This window comes from Schistocerca piceifrons, chromosome 1 (genome assembly GCF_021461385.2).
Source record: "Schistocerca piceifrons isolate TAMUIC-IGC-003096 chromosome 1, iqSchPice1.1, whole genome shotgun sequence".
Taxonomy (NCBI): domain Eukaryota; kingdom Metazoa; phylum Arthropoda; class Insecta; order Orthoptera; family Acrididae; genus Schistocerca; species Schistocerca piceifrons.
This window is the reverse complement of record NC_060138.1, coordinates 614,820,545-614,842,842: the sequence shown is the minus strand read 5'-3', so window position 1 is coordinate 614,842,842 and position 22,298 is coordinate 614,820,545. Positions and strand designations below refer to the sequence as shown.

Sequence of the window (22,298 nt, the reverse complement as noted above, 5' to 3'; positions counted from 1 at the left end):
ATTCTGTATGGTTTACGGTAAGCAGTTGCTACATTTCCTGTTGGTATCCTATGTTGAACTAATGGAGTTCTGGTAATGGCCCTTGTGGATAAAACAAACCCTTAATTCCCACAATAAATCTTCCATACGCTATCCTTCTCCTCCTTTCAAATGCTGAATTTCGTCACGCAGTGCAGTTCTATTGGCAGTCAGTGGTTGATCGCTTCGCCTACCTCTCGACCATCAGTCTTCGTCATCTGGCACATTCAAATTTGCTACTAAAACTTCTTTCTTCAAATTCGCGTCTACATCTCTAAAATTATCAAAGTTCACGGGAACTACTCCCATGTCGAAACCTTCTCTTTCACGAAACAACCGAATGGACCAAAAACTTCATTATCCTGCAATGGTTCAATGACACATACTTTACCCACGGGTAGATTCGACTTCACATTTACCCAAAGCGACTTCCCGGTGCCACTAGACACCCACTCATGCGAATTAAGCCTCAATGCTAATGAACGCGGTTCAGTTGGTTTGTCCACTACGTTGAACGGACCTAGGGACAGCTCTGCATTGACAACAGTTTCCCCTAGCTGAAATAACATTCCACCAAGTTCCACAGTTCGTCGTCCAAGGTCAATTTTGGCATGATGTTGATGCAAGAAATCCACTCCTAGGATAATGTCGTAGCCCTCGCTTACCCATGGTACTACCTGCATGCATGCATTAAATCAGACGTCCTCTATTAGACCCCAGAGGCATGACCACCGTATCCCCCACTCCACGCAACCTATAACGTGCTGGGTCTAGCTTCCTACGCCCCATTATATTCCTAGTAGCCACTGACACTTGCACTCCTGTGTCCAACAAAATCTTAAACTTCTTAGTTCCTATGGATCCTAGCACTTAACATTCCACCTGTGCATACGTATTCGTAGCACTGAAATTTAATGGCAGCTCCCTTAGGTGGGTCTTGGACCCCCTCGGCTGTTTAACGCTTGTCCACCTCTCCTGGCTCTAATTCTCCATCCACCACGCTGGTGATTCCCGCGCCCCCCCCCCCCCCCCCCCATCTTCCTGTATTCCTTGGTGACTGTGTACAATGCCTCTCCACATTTCCCGTATGACCACACTTAAAAACATTCCACACCTGCTGTAAACGCTCTTTGCCTCTTGCATACCCCTGTTGCAACGTCTGTTTCCTCTCACTGAATTGCCTGCTGAATGGGCGAATACAAATCTTTCAGATTCCCTTCAGGCACTTTTCGCCATATATGCTCAACTTCTCGCTAAAGTACTGAGTGCTATTCTGTTTCTTGTACTGTTGTAAAAACCCCTCCTTCAATTGCTTGCCGGCCGCGGTGGTCTAGCGGTTCTAGGCACGCAGTCCGGAACCGCGCGACTGCTACGGTCGCAGGTTCGAATCCTGCCTCGGGCATGGATGTGTGTGATGTCCTTAGGTTCGTTAGGTTTAAGTAGTTCTAAGTTCTAGGGGACTGATGGCCACAGATGTTGAGTCCCAAAGTGCTCAGAGCCATTTCAATTGCTTAATCTGTCCTACCTTCCTTAAGGCCTCAGAACACCTTACATGTGTCTTCGCTTGAGCCATTAATCAAACCTTGGCTACTTGTAACAACTGTTCATAAGACGAACGTTCGCGGTTCGTGGTCTTGCGGTAGCGTTCTCGCTTCCCGCGCACGGGGGCCTGGGTTCGATTCCCGGCGGGGTCAGCGATTTTCTCTGCTTCGACATGACTGGGTGTTGTGCGTCTTTCATCATCGTTTCAATGTCATTCCCTCGCGTTGAAGAACTTTTGGAGGGCCAAGCGAACCGCCACACGAGGGGTCTCCCGGCCACCAGTGCCTTACGCTCTTTTATATCTTTTATCAGACCAACCATTAAACAAAGCTGAAATGTCCAAGTCCTCCACAAACGAACACACATCCTCAAACGCCTTGCCAGAAAACAGAATAATCAAACTCGTGGCACCTGTATCAATCTCCTGCACCCTAGGCAACAACGACATATCAGATGCGGTTTCCCTCTCCCTTCTAGATGTTAATTCACTTCTCAACTGCATACTGTCCGCTGTCAAATTTGCTAACATTTCCATCAAAATCCGCACCACTTCTGGTTCCGACACAGCTTGCGACCTTGCCTCTCCCATTGTGTTGCTTTCACTCCTAGTTAGCTTGGAAATGAAACATTTAAGTACAATGATAACCCAACTCCACACACCTCAGTATCATCATACCCAGATGAATACAATAACAAACCTGACTGTCCCAAATTCCCTGACACTTATTCAGACAAAAAAATTAAATATACGCCTATGCAAAACATCTACAATGAGGTTCCTGAAGGTTATACTCAAAACACAAAAAGGAAAAAAAACGTCCAATACTCAAAAGAAAACTGTTCAAAACTCACCACATCTTGTGGCCGTAATATAGGTGGTGGGCTCAAACGTTGTACTGCACAGACGATGTCCGCTATTCTGACACCAAATGTGGTGACTTCTGCCACCGAATGTATCAGGATGACCAAATGTAGTGGGAAGAGGTTGAAGCCACTGTATTAAGACATATTCAAGATTTCCAAATGATTTATTTGTTTCCACTACAGTGCCCCATTCACCTCGGTCCACGTTTCAGGGTCCTGCAATGCTGAGCCCCCAGCGACCCAGTGCAACGTGCTGCTATGTGTTGGTCTTGTAGGGCTGCATCGTCAGGCCTGCACCGGCAGCTAACTCTGCCGTCTTCTTCCCTGTTTACTCAGCGCTGTTTCGCTGAGAGCCACCAAGCGGCCTGCTGTGGTCTTCCTCGCTGGCGAAGCTGGGATCTTAGCGACCACAAACGCCTGGGATCCGGCGAACAAATCTGTGGCACTCGCCTCGGGGTGTCTCCAGTGTGCATTGGGAGCCAAGACGACTGCCCATTGTAATGAGAAAAAGAGTTGTCCGCCGCTGTCTGGCTGTCTATGGACAGACACCGTGTCGATCTCAGAGGATCGAACCAGCGACCCAATGTGGACTGGAACTCTTTCGCCCTATCTGCTGCTGCGTGTAGCTGGTGGTGTGACAAGCCCCGTAGTCCAGGAGAGCTGCCACACTTGAATCACTCTCGTTATCACCAGTTTATACTTGGCTGTGCGCCCTTTTTTGCTAACATGGTGCTCAAAGTCATGTACTCACCACACCTAAGTTGCTCCAGTGGGCCGTTCTGCCTGTAACTTGTGCCATGCAAACCGCTGCGTTTATGCTTTTCAGTGGTTCTACGGCCCTGTGGCCTCCATTCTGCTTTGCAGCCGATGGTCAGCATAATTTACTGTCAACGGACGCGCGCATGAATGCAACTTGGGCGTTCAGAAATGTTGCACCAAATCTAACTTTCCTATCTTTAACTGTGGTGCAGCTACAGCATGTTAAATTCGTACCGATGATTTGTATATAGTGCTATTTGTATTGGGAGTGCACAAACTAATAGCTTGTTAGCTTGACTTGTCCTGTTGATGTGCACCATCGTTGTAATCCACGTATATTAAATTTAGAAATATAGCTCAGCACACAGACCCATCACCTAAAAATAAAGGATTATAACAAGTAAAAATTATTGGAAATTAGTATACAAAATTCTTTGGGATTGCTGCTGTAGAGTTGGCATCAGACGCACTGATTAAAACGAAAACAGTTAAATTGTGATTAAATAATATAGTGTCAGCAGAACAGCATCAGCGAAAACAAATTGGATGTTGAAGTTCCAAGATTTGACACATTACTGGAAGTAGTTTTCCTGATACATTGCTGTTCCCATAGGCAATTAGTAACTCACTCTCTCCCCCAACAATAAATTTTTAAGTATATCCATAACCCGACTAGCAAAAAACAAATTTATAGACTACAAGATGCAGTTCTGCCAAGTCAACAATTATTTATTTCTCTATGATACTTTCTGGTGGCAGTTCTTTCAAAGACATTTCATTTACAAGTGCACTCTCGCCTTACAGTGTATGAGGCATTGTTATGGAAATGTTTCACACAAGAGTACGTGCATTATATTTGGGTAATAAATGTATGCACAGAGATAGATATCCAGGAATTCCCTTAATTAATAACTTTGGCGTAAATAATTTTTTAAAAACATTTGCATTCCTAGCCTTTCCTTTACTTTCTGAGGAACAATAAATACGATTCATTCTACTTCACACTTGTGTTCTTGTACTCACACGGCGTAACATTACACAGTTCTACATTGCGATGCACGCTAATAGTAATAGGCTTTCGCCATGTTCTGAACTCATTTTTCACGTACAATCAACGAACCTAACCTCCTTGGTACGTGTAGCACGTGACTCACTACCAAGGATTTGTCAATTGCGCGGTATTACATTTGCTGCCGGTCTGATGTATTTCCAAACTGTTTTAGTTTCTCAGTATAACTGCACTAACTCTCCATCTGTCACCTATACGTTCAGTACTGTTGCGAATAAGGAAGTAATGTGCAATATTATTGACCATCTAGGGGGCATTTAGGTCGAATATCAGGATAAGTCCTTGAAAAGTAATGGGTTTCAATTCTGTCTCTAGTGATCTTGTTGCCGTCAGGACGCTAAACCCTGCTATGCCTTCCTGAGCTCTTTCCACACTTGAAGCTGTGACTGACATTGTCCTGAATGAATCTGACATTATTTTCTGCATCATTTACAACAACAATCGCCTAAAGTTTTTAATATCACTTTTCTAATGAGTGTTACCTCCACACCTTGATACGTCTTTGTCAGAGGAAATTGATAATGACAGAAATCCTCAAGAAGCAGGTTTAAGTACCACGCTTTACAAATGATGTAAAGTCAACATTCGTAAAAGAAAAAAGATGATTTTCGTGTATGATGCACATTTTTCACTATTTTTTTTTCCTTCCGGATTTTCTCCTTTATCTAATTCCAACACAATTTGAGTTATACTTGCGTTGACATTCGTTACGCCACTATCACCAAAGCCATAGCCACAGTTCCTGTATCTAAGTACCACTAGCGATTTAAAAATTTTCCTTCTCCATCCTTACTAATTCCTGGAGGAGTATCCTGACAATTTATTACATGGCCTTTTCCTAGAATCAGTTACAGCTCCGGTGATGTGATGCGACATCCCAGTCTTTGCAATGCCGCCAAGAAAGATCATCGTTAATTGCAGCAGTTCTCGCTAGTCATTTCGCGGTTCTACATCTAGACATCTACATGGATACTCTGCAAATCACATTTAAGTGCCTGGCAGAGGGTTCATCGAACCACCTTCACAAATCTCTATTATTCCAATCTCGTACAGCGCGTGGGGAGCATGAACTCCTCTATCTTTCCGTACGAGCTCTAACTTCCCTAAATTTTCTGTTGGTGATCGTTCCTCCCTATGTAAGTCGGTCTCACCAAAATATTTTCGCATTCGGAGGAGAAAGTTGGTGATTGGAATTTCGTGAGAAGATTCCGTCGCAACGAAAAACGCCTTTCTTTTAATTATGTACATCTCAAATCCTATATCATTACTCTGACATTCTCTCCCATATTTCGCGATAATACAAATCGTGCTGCCTTTCTTTGAACTTTTTCGATGTACACAGTCAGCCCTGCCTTGTAAGGATCCCACACCGCTCAACATTGTTCCAAAAGAGGACGGTCAAGCGAAGTGTATTCAGTCTCCTTAATAGGTAAGTTACATTTTGTAAGTGTCCTGCCAATAAAATGAAGCCTTTGGTTAGCCTTCCCCATAACATTTTCTATGTGTTCCTTCCAATTTAAATTATTCGTAATTGTAGTACCTAGGTATATTGTTGAATTTACGGCTTTTGGATTAGACTGATTTATAGTGTAACCGAAGTTTGGCTGGTTCAAATGGCTCTGAGCACTATGGGACTTAACATCTATGGTCATCAGTCCCCTAGAACTTAGAAGTACTTAAACCTAACTAACCTAACGACATCACACAACACCCAGTCATCACGAGGCAGCGAAAATCCCTGACCCGCCGGGAATCGAACCCGGGAACCCGGGCGCGGGAAGCGGGACCGAAGTTTAACGCGTTCTTTTCAGCACTCATGTGGGTAACCTCACACTGTTTCTCCGCTCAGGGACTGGGTGTTGTGTTGTCCTAACCATCACCATCTCATCCCCATCGACGCGCAAGTCGCCGAAGTGGCGCCAAATCGATAGACCTGCACCAGGCGAGTGGTCTACCCGACGGGAGGCCCTCGTCACACGGATTGTATTGTTGTAAGCGAAGTTTAACGCGTTCCTTTTAGCACCCATGTGGATGACCTCACACTTTTCGTTATTTAAGGTCAACTGCCACTTTTAGCACTATTCCGATATTTCTTCTAAATCGTTTTGCAGTTTGTTTTGATCTTCTGATGACTTTACTAGTCGATAAATGACAGCGTCATCTGCAAACAACCGAAGACGGCTGCTCAGTTTGTCTCCCAAAACGTTTATATATATAAGGAACAGCAAAGGGCCTATAACACTACCTTGGGGAACGCCAGAAATCACATCTATTTTACACGATGACTTTCGGTCAATTACAACGAACTGTGACCTCTCTGACAGGAAATCACAGATCCAGTCACATAGCTGACACGGTACTCCATTAGCAAGCAATTTCACTACGAGCCGCTTGTGTGGCACAGTGTCAAAAGCCTTCCGCAAATCCAGAAATACGCAAACCATCTGAAATCCCTTGTCAATATCACTCAGCACTTCATGTGATTAAAGAGCTGACTGTGTGTCAGTAGACCGTTTCCTTCGAGGTAATTCATTATGTTCGAACACAATATATGTTCTAAAATACTGCTGCATATCGACGTTAACGATATGGGCTGTAATTTAGTGTATTACTCCTACTACCTTTCTTGAATAGTGGTGTGACCTGTGGAACTTTCCAGTCTTTGGGTACGGATCTTTCGTCGAGCGAACGGTTGTATATTATTGTTAAGTATGGAGCTAATGCATCAGCATACTCTGAAAGGAACTTAATTGGTATACAGTCAGGACCAGAAGACTTGCTTTTATTAAGTGTATTAAGTTGCTTCACCATTCCGAGGATATTTACTTCTACGTTACTCATGGGCAGCTTTTCTCGATTCCAATTCTGGAATATTTGCTTCGTCTTCTTTTGTCAAAGCATTTTCGAAGGCTGTTTTTAGTAACTCAGCTTTGGCAGCACTGTTTTCGATGTTATCTCCATTGCTATCGAGCAGAGAAGGTATTGATTGTTTCTTGCCGCTAACATACTTCACATAAGACCAGAATCGCTTTGGATTTTCTGCCAGGTTTCCTGACAAAGTTTCGTTGTGGGATCTGTTATAAGCATCTCGCTTTGACGTCCGCAGTAAATTTCGAACTTCTGTAAAAGTTCACCAATCTTGGGGATTTTGCGTCTGTTTAAATTTGACATGTTTGTTTCGTTGTTTCTGAAGCAGTCTTCTAAACCGTTTTGTGTACCAAGGTTTGTACCGTGGTTTGTTAATTTATTTGGTATAAACTCTCAATAGCTGATGATATTATTTCTTTGAATTTAATCCACATCTGGTCTACACTTAAATTATTAATTTGGAATGAGTGGAGATTGTCTCTCAGGAAGGTGTCAAGTGAATTTTTATTTGCTTTTTGTAATAAGTATATTTTTCGCTTATTTTTCGAGAATTTGGGGATTACAATATTCACTCTTGCAACGACAGCCCTGTGTTCACTAATCCCTGAGTCGGTTTTAATGCTCGTTAGTAACTCAGGATTATTTGTTGCTAAGAGTTCAAGTGTGTTTTCACAATCGTTACTATTCGCGTGGGCTCATGAACTATCTGCTCGTGATTATTTTCAGCGAATGCGTTTAGCACAATTTCGGATGATAATTTATGCGTACCTACGGAATTAAACATGTATTTTCGCCAACATATCGAGGGTAAATTAAAGTCACCACCAACTATTATCCTACGATTCCGGTACGTGTTTCAAATCAAACTCAAGTTTTCTTTGAACCTTTTATCAAATGTATCATCTGAATTGGGAGGTCGGTAAAAGGACCCAATTATTATTTTATTCCGGTTGCCAACAATGACTCACAGGAAATATCTGCTTCTGACAGCAACAAACACGCCCCCGCCAACAGTGTTTAGCCTATACTTTCGAAACACCGTTACGTTCTTCGCAAAAATTCGACTGAGCTTATATCCGGTTTTAGCCAGCTTTCAGTGCCTATAACGATCAGCATCAGTGCTTTCTATTACCGTCCGGAGCTCTGGTACTTTCCCAACACAGCTACGACAATTTACAACTTTTATACCAATGGTTCCTGTATCTACGTTTTTCCTGTGTTCAGCCTGCACCCTTTGTGACTGAGGCCCTACTTGTGTTTTCCCGAGACCCTCTAATCTAAAAAACCGCCCAGTCCACGCCACACAGCCCCTTATACCCGTGTAGCCGCCTCCGAACCCCAACCACCCTTTGGCGCAGGTCGAGGAATCTGCAGCCTACACGGTCGCAGAACCGTCTGAGCCTCTGATTCAGACCCTCCACTCGGCTATGTACCAGAGGTCCGCAATCGGTCCTGTCGACTATGGTGCAGCTGGTCTGGTTCAAATGGTTCAAATAGCACTGAGCGCTATGCGGCTTAACTTCTGAGGTCATCAGTCACCTAGAAATTAGACCTAATTAAACCTAACTAACCTAAGGACATCACACACATCCATTCCCGAGGCAGGATTCGACCAGCGACCGTAGCGGTCGCTCGGTTCCAGACTGTAGCGCCTAGAACCGCACTGCTACTCAGAACGGCTGCAAATGGTCACCTCTGCTTTCATCTTGCAAGCAAGACTGGCAGCCTTTACCACTTCTGTTAGCCACTCGAAACCAGAGAGAATCTCCTCTGATCCAAAGTGACACATATCATTGTTACCAACGTGAGCTACCACCTGCAGTTGGCTGCACCCTGTGTTCTACATGGCATCTGGGAGGACCCTTTCCACATCTGGAATGACTCCACCCGGTATGCACACGGAGTGCACATTGGATTTTTTACCCTTCTTGTCAGCCAAGTCCCTAAGGGGCCCCATAACGCGCCTAACGTTGGAGCTCCCAACTACCAATAATCCCACCCTCCGCGACTGCCCGGATCTTGCGGGCTGAGTGGTTTCCTCTGATACAGGACAGGTGACAGCATCTGGCTCAGCGACAGTGTCAGCCACAGACAGCACCTGGTACCTGTTTGTCAGACCAATCAGGGAGGCCTTATGTACGACCGACTGGGAATTATTTAGCCACCTGCTTCGCCCTGGGGCGACCTCCCACTTGACCACAGGTGAGGAATCACCTTCAGTGCTAGTAGTAACTGGGTTGGCCACCGGTGAGGACCGTCCGTTGGATCCCGACGGCCGGCCCACAACAGTGGTGCCCATCCAGTGCAGCCTCAAGCTGTGTAACCAAAGCCATCACAGCCTGAAGCTGAGAGCGAAGTGTTTCCGAGAATAATAGACATACTCCGCTGCTGCTGTTCATGTAAGAGTTCTTAACGAGTTTCGACTGAGATATTCTATATATCTGGATAATTCCCATGTCCAGGCCAGAAGATACCCCAACAGTGAATCGAAATAGGTCTGAAGGAGCGTTTCAGAAATGTGATGACGGACACTGAGTTACAACAGGTAATGACCGAGTAGCTCTTCCACATTTGTACAACAGCCATTAACTCGACCTGTTCTGCTTGCTGAGGTATCATTGAAAAGTTAATGAAATTTTACAGCTATAGCCCACTTCCCTAATCCCCGATTGACAGTCATCATTTAATACCTACAGACGATTTTGGGAATTAAGAGACTCCCCCTGAAAGGTTCGTAATACTGCCATCCTATCTTCTTTTTTGTCATCTTTGAGCGCTGGGACCATCTTCCCATCCTAGTAACTTGGCAACAGTTAAGAGGCAAGTTGAGAATTTGTGCATGTTTCGAATATATAAACTTTTTCTGAGACGTTGAGAAGAAGTTCGGTATATAACCAGGCTTTCTGTTTCAGCCCAAAAGCGTCTACACCGTCTATTGATATGTGAACCCCAGTCGTGACGCCTGTCAAGACACCAGAGAAGCATGAGTAGAAAACTGACAAGTACCGTAGACTATGTTACCGCTGCTGTTTCTACTCTTGGTGATATTTGCTGAATCAAAACACAGGAATTTTTCCTGTCCTCACTACTAACACTTCATGCCTTCATGATATTGAATGATGTTTATTATATATTTTATTATATATTATGATTGAATGTTACTATACAGGGTGAGCCACTAACTATTGCCACTTACAATAACTCTGAAAGTATGATAGTAGCTGAAAAGCTTGTGGGACAAATGTTACAATGGACAACGAGGGCCATAATATCACGTTGGTTTTTTGTTGCTAGGTGGTGTCGTGTCAGAAATGTGAAGGTCAACTTTCTTTTTTTAAATGGGGTGCTATAGTTTGGTACTTAATTTCTGATAGCGTCCATCGAGACGTCCCCATGATGTGTAACAGTAAGGTCTTTGAGGGTCAATAAAGGTCGCAAATGTTGCATGAACGTCCATTTACAGAAGGTGTTCGAAGTGATGACATCGGTGTCAATGAAGTGCTGCGATCTTATTATCACTTCGGCACTTATCAAAGCACATTCTCCGACAATTCTCCCTCGAATATCGGGCAAATAGTAAATATTCGCCAAATACGGCGTATCCATCACCTGTCATTGACAGGTAAACACCATTCGAAGATTTCGCAATACAATTGTAATAGGAACGATGAGACTATTATCGGCGAATATAGCGAATTTGAATGATGTATTCCTTCGAAGAACAAGTCGATATGTTTCTCATTTACTGAGAATTAAACTAAAAGTCTGCCCAAATAAGGCATGAAGACCTAAAGGTACCGAACGGCCCCCGTGTCATCCTTAGACTACAGGCGTAACCGCACGCGGATATGGAAGGTCATGTGGTCAGAACATCTCTCTCCCGGCCGTTTGTCAATTTACGAGACCGGAGCCGCTACTTCTCAATCAAGTAGCTCCTCAGTTTACCTCACAAGGGCTGAGTGCAACCCGCTTGCCAACAGGGCTGGGCGCACCGGATGATCACCCATCCAAGAATTAGCCCAGCCCGACAGCGCTTAACGACAGCGATTAACTTCGGTAATTTGACATGAACCGGTGTTACCACAGCGGCAAACGAAATTCAGTGAGAGCTATAGACTTATATTCTGAAAATATGTGTATGATAAATTGAGAATAACTGGAACTTTAACGCATCGGAAACATATCCAGCAAAGGGAAGTTAATAACGAAGAAATGGAAATTGGTACTCTTGCCACTGTGGTTCGAGATCCTTGTGTTAGTTCGCGTCATATCGCAAGGGAGTCTGCATGAACCAGTGTAGTGTTGTTCGTGTTCTGCATCACCATAAATTTCATCCTTACCTTGTCAGTCTCCAGCAACAATTAACTGGTACGCACTGCATGCGTCTCATTGAATACGGGCGCAATTTCAGATTCAGAGGGATGGGACATTTATTAACTTGATTTTATTTATTGACGAGGCTACGTTCACGAACAACTGAAATGTTAATTTGCATAACATGCATTATTGGGCTACCGAAAATCCATGTTGGCTGCTTCAGGTTGCAAACCAAAAACCGTAGTCGGTGAATGGATGAAGTGGGATTCTCGAGGACAGAACTATAGGCCCCTATCTCATCGAAGGAAATCTTAATGGCCGGCCGCCATGGCCGAGCGGTTCTAGGCGCTTCAGTGTGGAACCCCGCTGCTGCTACGGTCGAAGATTCGAATCCTGCCTCGGGCATGGATGTGTGTCATGTACTTATGTTAGTTAGGTTTAAGTAGTTATAAGTCTAGGGGACTGTTGACCTCAGATGTCAAGTCCCATAGTACTTAGAGCCATGTAAACCCATTTTTTTTAAATCTTAAAGGCAGGAAGTACACCTCATTACTGCAAGAAACATTAGATCTGTTATTGGAAGAAATACCTTTAGCAACAAGGAACAGAATGTGATTGCAACACGATGGGTGTCCGTCAAATTTTTCGCCGATGGCTACAAATAAACTTCAGAGATAATTCCCAAATCGTTGAATTGGAGGTGGAGGAGATGTGTCGTGGCCGGTTCGTTCGCAAGACCTGCCGCCTCTGGATTTTTTCTTGTGGGGATTCGTAAAGGACGTTCTTCATAAAGACGTTCCAACTACACCTGATGATACGCGAGAGAGAATTGTCAGAGCATGTGCTTCGATAAGTGTCGATGTGATAAGGAACACCACTCAACCCATAATAAAAAGATTGCAGCACCGCATTGATACCAATGGTCTTCGCTTCGAACAATTTCTGTAAATGCCACCTTTGATACTGTCGCTGACCTTCAAAGATTTTACTGTTACACATCATTGGAATCGTCTCGATAACGGATATCAGAAAATAAGTACCAAACTACAGCATCCCATTTAAAGAGAAACTAAGTTGACCTGCATATCTCTGAAGCGACACCAGCTAGCAACAAAAAATCATTGTATTAAGGACCCCGTTATCCCATGCAGTTTTTGTCTTACAAACTTTTCAGCTACTATCGTGTTTTCACAGTTATTCTTGGTAGTAATAGTTAGTGCCTCAGGCTGTATACTAGGATTAAAGTCTTAAAGAGGGTTATTAAAAATAAGTATCTGCGACAGCAAAATTTTATTAACTAATGATGATGAGAAAATATAATAAAATTCTCACAAAAAGCATTCGAAATTTCATGTATGAGGAGGGTCGTCTTGTAGTAATCTGATAGTTAAAATTTTGCACGTGTTGTTTTTATCGATAGGAACAAATTAGGAGGGTGGGAGCTGACAGATAAAAAACAAAAAAAACGTTCCAGTCTATCTTGGTCTTCATTCAAAATTACTATGCCACCAAAGACTACTATGTCACGAATATTTGATGCATTAGTATTTATTCCACAAAGCGATTTTTATGTAGTCTCCGGCAGCAACATATTTCAAAAGCTTCTCTTCATAACTTGTGTGGACTGTTTCGTAATCTAATTCATTCCGGAAAAAGCTATAATCGAAACAAATAACCTAAAAAATGAATTATAAAAACTGATTTTTACATTCGATTTGAACAACTTTCTCTTTTTCAGGTACGATTTTCTTTCTTCTGTCAGTCTGGATATGATGTCGTTTCTACTTCAGCCCTCTGCATTTTACATTCTGTATAATTTGATCATCATAATTTACCTTGGTGCTTAAAAGACAAAACCCATTTACTACTTTCAGTGCCTCATTTACTAAACAAATTCCGCCGGCATCGCCTGACATAATTCGGAAACAATCTTCCACACTTTTATTATTTTTGTAGATAACTACTTTTCAATATTTTATTCAATTCGTTCAATTGATATTTCCAGCCTTTTGCAGTCTCTTTCAGAAGCACAATGTGTTCAACAACTGCAAAAATTTAGTTTCCTCTTACCAAATATTAATTCCCTTTCCTAATTTGATCTTAGGTTCCTTAGCATCTATCTCAGCGTACTGAATGAATATCACTGACCGGCTAAAACGTTGTCACACTCACTTATCAGTTATTGCTTCCATTTCATTATCTAGAAATCGTATAACTGCAGTTTGATTCTGTACAAGTTGTAGATAAATTTCCGCTCACTTCTTATTATCCACTCTCTTTACAATTTCAAGGAGTGCATTCCAGTCAATACTGCCTAAAGCCCACTCTAAGTGCACATACATTGCGAGCGTACGGTTGCCTTCATTTAACCTGTCATCCAACATACGTCATTGTGCGAGCATTGCCTTCGGTGTTTCTACACTTCTCCCGAACTCTCACTCAACTTCCCAGAGGTAGTTCCGTACCAATGTTTAGATCGTCTTTAATGAACTCTTGTTAGTATTTTTCTACTACGATTTACTAAACTAACAATTCAGTTATATTCAGACCTGACAACAACATTTCTTTTGTGTACCTAGACTGCAATACGCTAATATGCGAATGAGACACTGAGGGAATTATTACAATAAGTAAGATACTTGATTCTCGTTGGTGGTACGCCACCCTCTTTAACATATAAACTGATTTCCGTGAATAGTCATCGTCGTGACGTTGAACTCAAATATCTTTTACGTTGAGGTTATAGAATTAGTATTGTCAATTTTTATTTGTCTAGATCGCGAGTTTATGGAATGCTGTTATTATGACTCAGTACTTGATCTTACGACATGGGACATGTTGCATTGTGTAACGATATTTTACCATCTGAAGATGTTTGCGGCCATAATCGAAACAAGTGATGTCATTTCATAAAGTCGCGATCTAGACAAATAATGTTTACATTGGAGGTTAAGACCGTTTTCCCACTTGCTTTTTTTGTGATTGGTTTGATGCAGCCCGCCACGATTTTCTCATCTCAAAGTAGTACCTCCACCCTATGTCCTCTACTATTTGCTGGATGTAGTGCCCTGCAGTTTACACCCCCTTCAGCTCCCTGGTGTCTGAAGAGATGTCTTATCATCATATCCCTTCTTCTTGTTAGTGTTTTCCATATATTCCTATCTGCACGGATCTTGCGCAGAACCTCCTCATTCCTTACCTTATCAGTTCACCTAATTTTCAACAGTCACAAAAACTCGAATGCTTTTATTCTTTTCTGTTTCGGTTTTCCCACTGTTCATGTCTCACTGCAATACAATGCTCTGCTCCAGACGTGCATTCTCAGAAATTTTTTTCCCTAAATTAAGGCCTGTGTTTGATACTAGCAAATTCCTCTTGGACAGGAATGCCATTTTTGCCAGTGCTAGTCTGCAATTTATGTCCCCCTTGGTCTGCCCGTCACGGGTTATTTTGCTGCCTAGTTAGCAGATTTCCTTAACTGCTGCTTTTGGTTAGTATCGCCTGCCTTCTGTTAACTCTCAGACCGTATTTTGTACGCATTAGTTATTTCATTCCATACGGCAGATACCGCAATTCATTACCACTTTCACTGAGGGCAGCAGTATCATCAGCGAATGTTGTAATTGATATTCTTTGACTCTTAATTTTAATCTCACACTTAAAACTTTCATTTATTTCCGACACTGCTCCTTCGATGTACAGATTGTACAGTAGGGGGGAAAGACTGCATCCAAGTTTGCACACGAGCACATTCTGACAGTGAGAAGCCTCATAACAGAAATGGTAGTACCTGAACCAATGTAGACGCCTGGAGAGCTACCACTCAGTGAGGTGCAAGCAACAGTATTGATGTGCAGCACGGCCAATAGAGAGAGCGTGAGGTAACGAGGTGGGTGGGGCATCGCGGCCGTGACCCGTGATCGCGCAACTCACCGCTGACGGACGCGAACGGGGAGCACACCTGCGACGTCATGTTGGCAAAGCTGCCAAGTAGCTCCGCTCTGTATAAAAGCCACCCCGCGCTGCTCTCCGGCACCACATTCGTCCAGTCCAGCAGACGCAACAGGTGCATCGAGCAGCCATGCAGGTGAGTTGCCTGCCTCGGCGATTATCGTTTCCCACCACTGGAGTTGTCTTCTTCGGATCTACGCCTGCCTGTAATGGCCTCCTCGTCGACGGGCATACTCGTAATCTCTTCTTTGTAATGATTGACATTTGTCTCTTGGACCTTTTGGTCAAATGCATGAACGGTGTGACAAGAAGACAACGTAGAATCTATACAATGGACCTTTTCAGAATTTTCGTAGCCAAACGACTAGTGGGAAATGGACAAAAAAGGTATGAAATCGACGAGCTTGAGGCTAGAAAAGAAAATCTGTAACTAAAAAGTGTAATTAAGAAATACTTGATTAGTAATTTGAGATAAAACTGAAGTATCTACATACGAACCGCTGGTTTCGTTGGTTTTTGCTATGTGAATGTCGTGACGAAAATGTCAACTCTTCGAAGCATAGTACTTTTGCACACGAAAGTTGCATTAGACTTATATTTACCTTTCAAAAAGGCATCCTTCGGATTAGGTACAAAATTCAGTACGTTTCACATTGTAGAAAACTTAGTGCCTAAACAAAGTCAGAAAATTTAAAAATGTTAGAGTAACCTACCAATTGCTTTGCGAAAAATTTTGTCTGAAAGTACATAATAAAATAGGGTAGTGAAACATTTGATGTACCTTTGAACTTAAATTTCTCAATCGCCATATTATTCGCTGTACGTGGTTATAGAATCACCCAAAGGAGTGTCAAATGTTCCTCTAATTTGCTTCAGTTCTTACTTTTAGGTAAGTCATTGCACTAAACATTTCATGGTGCTTAATTTTCAATTTTTAGTAATTAGTTCTGTACAAAAAGATTTTATGAATTTTATACTATATGTAAACTACCATCTTAGCTGCTGTTCAAAATATTCTTCAATTTTTAGCACCTATCACGTTGATCGACACCGTAAGGCATTTATGAAGTTCTCTGTCACATGTCGGAACCATTTAAGTACGTACATGCGACATCGAACTTTATCGGATGATAATTGTCTGCGACTATATGATGTCACAAATGACACATAAAAGCAGGATACGAAAAAGAAAGAGCTAAAAAGCAACTGAGATCGTTCTTTACACACACACTTTAAAATATCAACGGTTCCGTTGGAACATGTGGAACGTTCATAATGCAGCTTAAGAGATTGGTCCCGAGAGGGGAAAGGTGGAAATCGGTGTGACCTACATGAATCTTCATCTCTGACTAGCTTACAGTTTTCATAGAGGGTACAAGATAATGAGAGCTCTCTTTGGCTATTCATTTGTCTTAACAGAAACAGTGCTTGGTAGTGATCGCATGTATATTTACCATATTCCATCTGTCAGTGGGCTGGGAGGAGTAGGTTACGCGAAGATGTTTCTTTTTCTCGACGACTATTTTCGTAAGGGTGTTACAATAAACTGTTGAAGTGTAGGACCAGTCAGGTACTGTTTATGAAAGCAAAAACACTGAAGAAGCGAGATGACTTACGTCATTTAGAGTCTAAGGAGAAAGTAGTTACCCGGACGTACCAAATAAATTTTCTGTAATTTTTCCGGTGTCACTTGAGACGATTCTCGGCATAGTCTTTTGGTATTGTGTCACGTCTTACACTCTTAAACAATGATAAAAATAAAATGACTCACCACGGAGTATTTGCCGAATGGGAGGGAAAACAAATGAACAAATGGTTACAATTTCAGAAAAAAAAATTAATGAAGTTTTGAAGAAATCAACAACGCGTTAGTTTTCTTCTGGCCTCTTTGCCAGCATTTTTTCTGTTTGTCATTTATAGAGTTGTTGGGTGTCAGCCTGAGGGATATCGTGCCAGTTCAGTCGGATTGGCCCGTTAGATCGTCAGAATCCCGAGGTAGCTGGAAAACATTGTCCATAATGCTTCTCAAGTGGGGAGGTATCTTTCGACCATGGTGGCCATGACAAGCTTTGGCAAGCATCAAGAGAATAAGTAGAAGCTCTCGCAGTTTTCGGGTTGGTATTATCTTGCTGAAATGACATCCTGTGATGGCTTGCCAAGAAGGCCAATAAAACGGTTTGTAGAAAATCGTCAACGTACCGCTGTGGCATGAGGCTGCAGTGGATGACAACCAAAGGAGTCCTCCTACGCAAAGATATGACACGTCAGATCATCACGCATGGTTGTCAGGACGTATGGTGGGTGAGAGGCTGGCATCCCACGGCCATCTGGGAGGCCTCCAGACACGTCTTCGCCACGGAATGTCACTGACTGGAGCAGAACTGTCTTCAGTGAGAGTCCCGAATCGAACTTAGTGTCGATGACCATGTGGTTTCTTGACATTTAGTATTCTTTCACCCTTATTTGACAAAAGCTGTCTTCTGGAACTTAACAGATTTGTTTCTTCATTATATACAGGTGCATCATTGTATAGAGACGTAGTAATTTCCTTGAACGAGAACATACACAAACCACGCTCAAGAAAACGTAAAAACTGTGTAAAAGAACCAATACGTTAGTAATATTTAAACAAAACTGATTAAATGTGTAATTAACATAAAACATTTTTTATGAAAACAATGTTAGGACTGAAGATGTTGAATCAACAATAAGCACAAGGATTAGCGTAGAATAGTTGCGACAAACAACCTAATCTGTGCTAACCAATCTCTCATAGAAGGGTTATCTGTAATTGTTCCAAAACACTGAAAGATATTTTCGTACAGGCATATTTGAGTAATTGCAGTAACCTTCAAAATGTCTGTCACTAGTAAAACATTAATAATATGAACCGCAAATGAGTCATACATTCATTTTCGGCCTCTATAATCGCTTGTAGAAATTGGTCTCCAATCACTAATCAAGATAAGGTACTCATTAGGAAAAGAAGTATGTAGCACTGTACCGTTTTAAGTTAATCTGTACAATGGGCAGTCAAATGAAACTGAGACAGGAGCGAAAAACAAAGTAAACTCTTTATTGTTTGAAAAGTAATTCCGGTAACTGTTAAAAAATTTGTCCCTCTGTGAGACAACAGTCAGTGCCTTCACGAAAAATTGGTTACAGTTGCATACGGAAGTACGACTGTTCCTGGGCATGCACCACTACGTCTTAAGCAAATTAGCAGATACGGTTGTCTTTCTCCATGGCTTCAAAAGTATGTAAGTGGCATTAGGGAAGGAGGGGGGCATCTGGACTCTATGGAGATTGTGTAGGGGTTGTCGGCATAGTCGAAACAACCTTGGCAATATGTGGGCGTCCCCACAGAACTTTTCATTTGACTGCCCCTTATGCAAAAGTCCTAGTTGCTCACTACCTATTCACCATCGCCTCTTGCAGGCCCTACTGGTATTCGCCTTGGCGTCGCTGGCGGCGATGGCCGTGGGCGAAGCGCCCACCACCAGCTACGGCGCGCCATCCCGCCAGCTGCCGAGCCAGCCTCAGCGTCTCCAGACGCAGCAGAAGCAGCAGCAGCAACCACAGGCCTTCGCCCAGTCGCAGGCGCAGCCGTCATTCGCGGCGCCGCAGCCAGCCTCTGGATTTTCTGCAGCCAGCTTCCGCCCACAGTTCTTCATCCCTGCACAGGACTTCTCCCGCCTCACAGACTCCTACCAACTGCCTACGTTCACTACCTCCGCCCCCACCACCACGGAGGCTGCCACCACCACTACTGAGGCTCCTTACAACGTAAGTATATTAGGACAAGGACAATGTAACCAAACTGCATTAAATTTTCAGCAATCGACTTTGTGTTAAATTTACATCAGATCCACATGGGAGTATTATGAATATGTTCCGCGAATTTAATTAGAGATCACTACAGGTAAGACGACGTTCTACGGAGCGAAATACGATTAATATCATTAAGAGAGTTAGCATTTGTGTTTAATTGTTGAACGATTCTACTGCCTCCAACGCACGTTTCACACAAGGATAGTGAATACAAGATAAAAGATAGTGGGCCTCTAAACGTAAATGTAGGAGTAGAAATAGGCAGCCAATATAACGTTTCATATGAGTGGTACATGTCGAACACGGACACCTTGAAATTTAAAACTGAAATACGTGGTTGTCGATATCACTCATTTCAGCTGGTGTACATCCTCGCAGTGGCAGACCACCTCATGATAACCGTGGCAATAGTCCTGTTTCTCATTCGGTCGAAACATACCATAACAATTCAATAAAACATGGTGTAGACTTATATTCATACTAGGCCATTTCCGTTAGTGACCTCTGTAAGTGTTTGCCAGAAATGAAATACTCAACAAATTTGAAATTCACTACATAATCGCCAAACAGCTATGGACGGCAACGTTTTGAATATGGTGTACATTTGGCCCTTCTTCCTGTCATCTTACAATAACGTTGCTTCCTTTGCTGACAGTACGGCAAGGCGGAGCTGCGTGAGGCGGAGGAAAGCGGCGTGTACTACGTGTTGCAGCCAGACGGCCGCCTGCAGCGCATCGCCTACGCCCACGGTCCCGCCCCCGTCTCCGCCGCCCCCCAGCAGCAGCGCGCCGCCTCCAGTGAACTGTCTGCCCTGCAGCAGCCAGTGCTCACCCCCGGCTACCTGGCGCGCTTCCAGTACCAGGACCTGCATCCTGCCGGCGCTCCCATCTACTCTTACAAACAACCTGAGCTTGTGCGCATCAACTAGGCTTCTTCATGTATTGTAATTCAACAACAAGACATCGTTTTCAAATGATAACCACGTCAGACAAATCGCTTGATTACAATACTTCTTTTCATATTTTCGTTTGTTGTTGATTACTGTTGTAAGATCTGCAATCCATATTAAATACTTTTTTACCAGCTGCAAAGTTTTTGTTTAATAAACCGTTATCAGTGCTTTACCTTCCGAGGAATATGGTCCTGTAATGGTAACTACAGCTGTTACATGCTGCAAATGTAACATACTACCAGTCAAATAAGGCACTGTGCAGTGTCTCCAACTGTGTCGACCAACGATTAGTTACCCGACAATGTAGAACAACTCATACATCCATTTGATGGGAACATCTAAAAATATTATTTTGTAAGTAAGAACAATTTTTTTACGACGAAGAATGTAAAAAATTAATAATAACAGATAATTAGTTATTCCTCTCATGAAGCGTAAAACTGTAATTTTCATTTGGGACTGAAATTATATAGTAAGAAAATGAAAAGAAGGAGATTTGGCACAACGTGTTCAAACTGGAAGAAATGGATTTGAAAGCTAACTGGTTTAGTACAGTGCAGTGTACAATATAATAACTGCAAAGTACCTTATTTAAAAATAATGTAATGCTCTACACGTGGAGACACGAGAAAATTTCGGTAAGTAACAAAATGAAAAGAGTAGATGAAATCAATCTTTGAAGTGGAAAAGAGTTTGAAAATCAGACCTTGAATCTCACCATGACGTTTACATTGTGAACAGTAAGGAAATGTAGATCATTAAGTAGGTGCGACCCAATAACGCAAATAACAAATGGTTGTTGCTCATTTTCAAGGCAGCATTCGACAAGTATTGAGTAAAACAGGGGATGGAATTAAAGTAAATTGGTAACTTTGATACATGGCGATTGTCAAGCACATAAAACGCAAGGATTACTTGTAATGTGTGTATAACACATGAGATACTCATTTTGGTTGTCGATAGGTGAAAATATACAAAAGTAGTAAATGAAGCAACCGCAATTGGCTACATATGTCTAAAAAGTAAGAAAGGTGCAAAATGGCAAAGCAGGAATAACTAGAGGAGATGTAACCTGTACGTTGATGCAACATATATGAAAATTACACATCGAAGAGAAGCGATAGTGTCAATATTAAGAACTCATAAGGTAAACTAGCGCTAAGCAATGCAAGGAGCGAATAAATAGGAGACCAGTATAAAAGATAAAAACACGAAGGTAATATTATGGAAACAAAAGAGGAAGTAGATTGCAAGATGGAAGTACAATACTGAGAGAAGAGTTTGACAGAGTAATGGAAGACCTTAGTCGAAGCAAATAAAGCTGAGCAGATGATAAGTAGTAAAAGAAACCACAGAGAAATTTCAAAAGAGAACATCTAGTTCGGGCACAAATAATGAAATGTTGTCAGAGACGGCAAAGGCCTTGAAATATCAGTTGAACAGAATCAATTTTGTCTTCAAAGTAAATTACATCGTGAACATCAATAAAACTCAAGCAAGGTGTGCGGAACTGAACCAAGTGATGCTGCAGAATGCATTACGAAATGAGATGCTAAAATGGTAGATGAACTTTACTATTCCGTTAGCAAAATAATGTGGTGTTAAAGTGGAGAGGATACAGACTCCGGACAAAGGCAAGCAAAGTGTGTCTGGTAAACGATCTTTTAATAATGAAATATAAAATTTAATGGCGGGGATAATCTTCTCTGAAAGTATTTGGAATATAGGCTTGTACAGAAATGAAATATGGATAGTAAACAGTACAAATAAGTTACACTGAAGAACTGCATTATAGCAATCTTTGGGCTACAACTGCATATTCTTGATGAAATCATCATCTCCAAGTCTTATCTTTGTTCGAAAACTAGCTTAAATTGGTAATCGGCTCTTCCAGCTAGTGAAAGCATTCACATATGGAACCGACTCAATTTTGAATATCAGGTTTCACTCGCAAGACGTGGTCAGTAGCTACACAAGCGTTGATTACGATGACTATTCACCTACCGGCATTTCAAATATTTGGGAATTGTAACTCGTCAACGATAGACTCTCTTGTGTACATGTCTTTTATCTGTAGACTGATAAGTCCTAGTGTGTGTGGCACCAATTTCAACTTGCAATTTGTAA

At 42.3% G+C, this 22,298-nt stretch overlaps 1 protein-coding gene across 1 annotated transcript; it reads left to right on the top strand.

Moving 5' to 3' along the window:
- The first annotated feature begins 15,486 nt into the window (after nt 1–15,486).
- LOC124800157 lies at nt 15,487–20,310 on the top strand. Its single transcript, XM_047262974.1, has 3 exons — nt 15,487–15,524; nt 18,827–19,174; nt 19,875–20,310. The coding sequence occupies exons 1-3, from the start codon at nt 15,519–15,521 to the stop codon at nt 20,145–20,147; spliced, it is 627 nt and encodes a 208-aa protein (XP_047118930.1). The 5' UTR covers nt 15,487–15,518; the 3' UTR covers nt 20,148–20,310.
- Nucleotides 20,311–22,298: the final 1,988 nt, after the last annotated feature.

Coding starts and splice junctions, on each gene's coding strand:
- LOC124800157 (XM_047262974.1), top strand. Junction 19,175..19,874: donor CTACTGAGGCTCCTTACAAC/GTAAGTATATTA, acceptor CTTTGCTGACAG/TACGGCAAGGCGGAGCTGCG.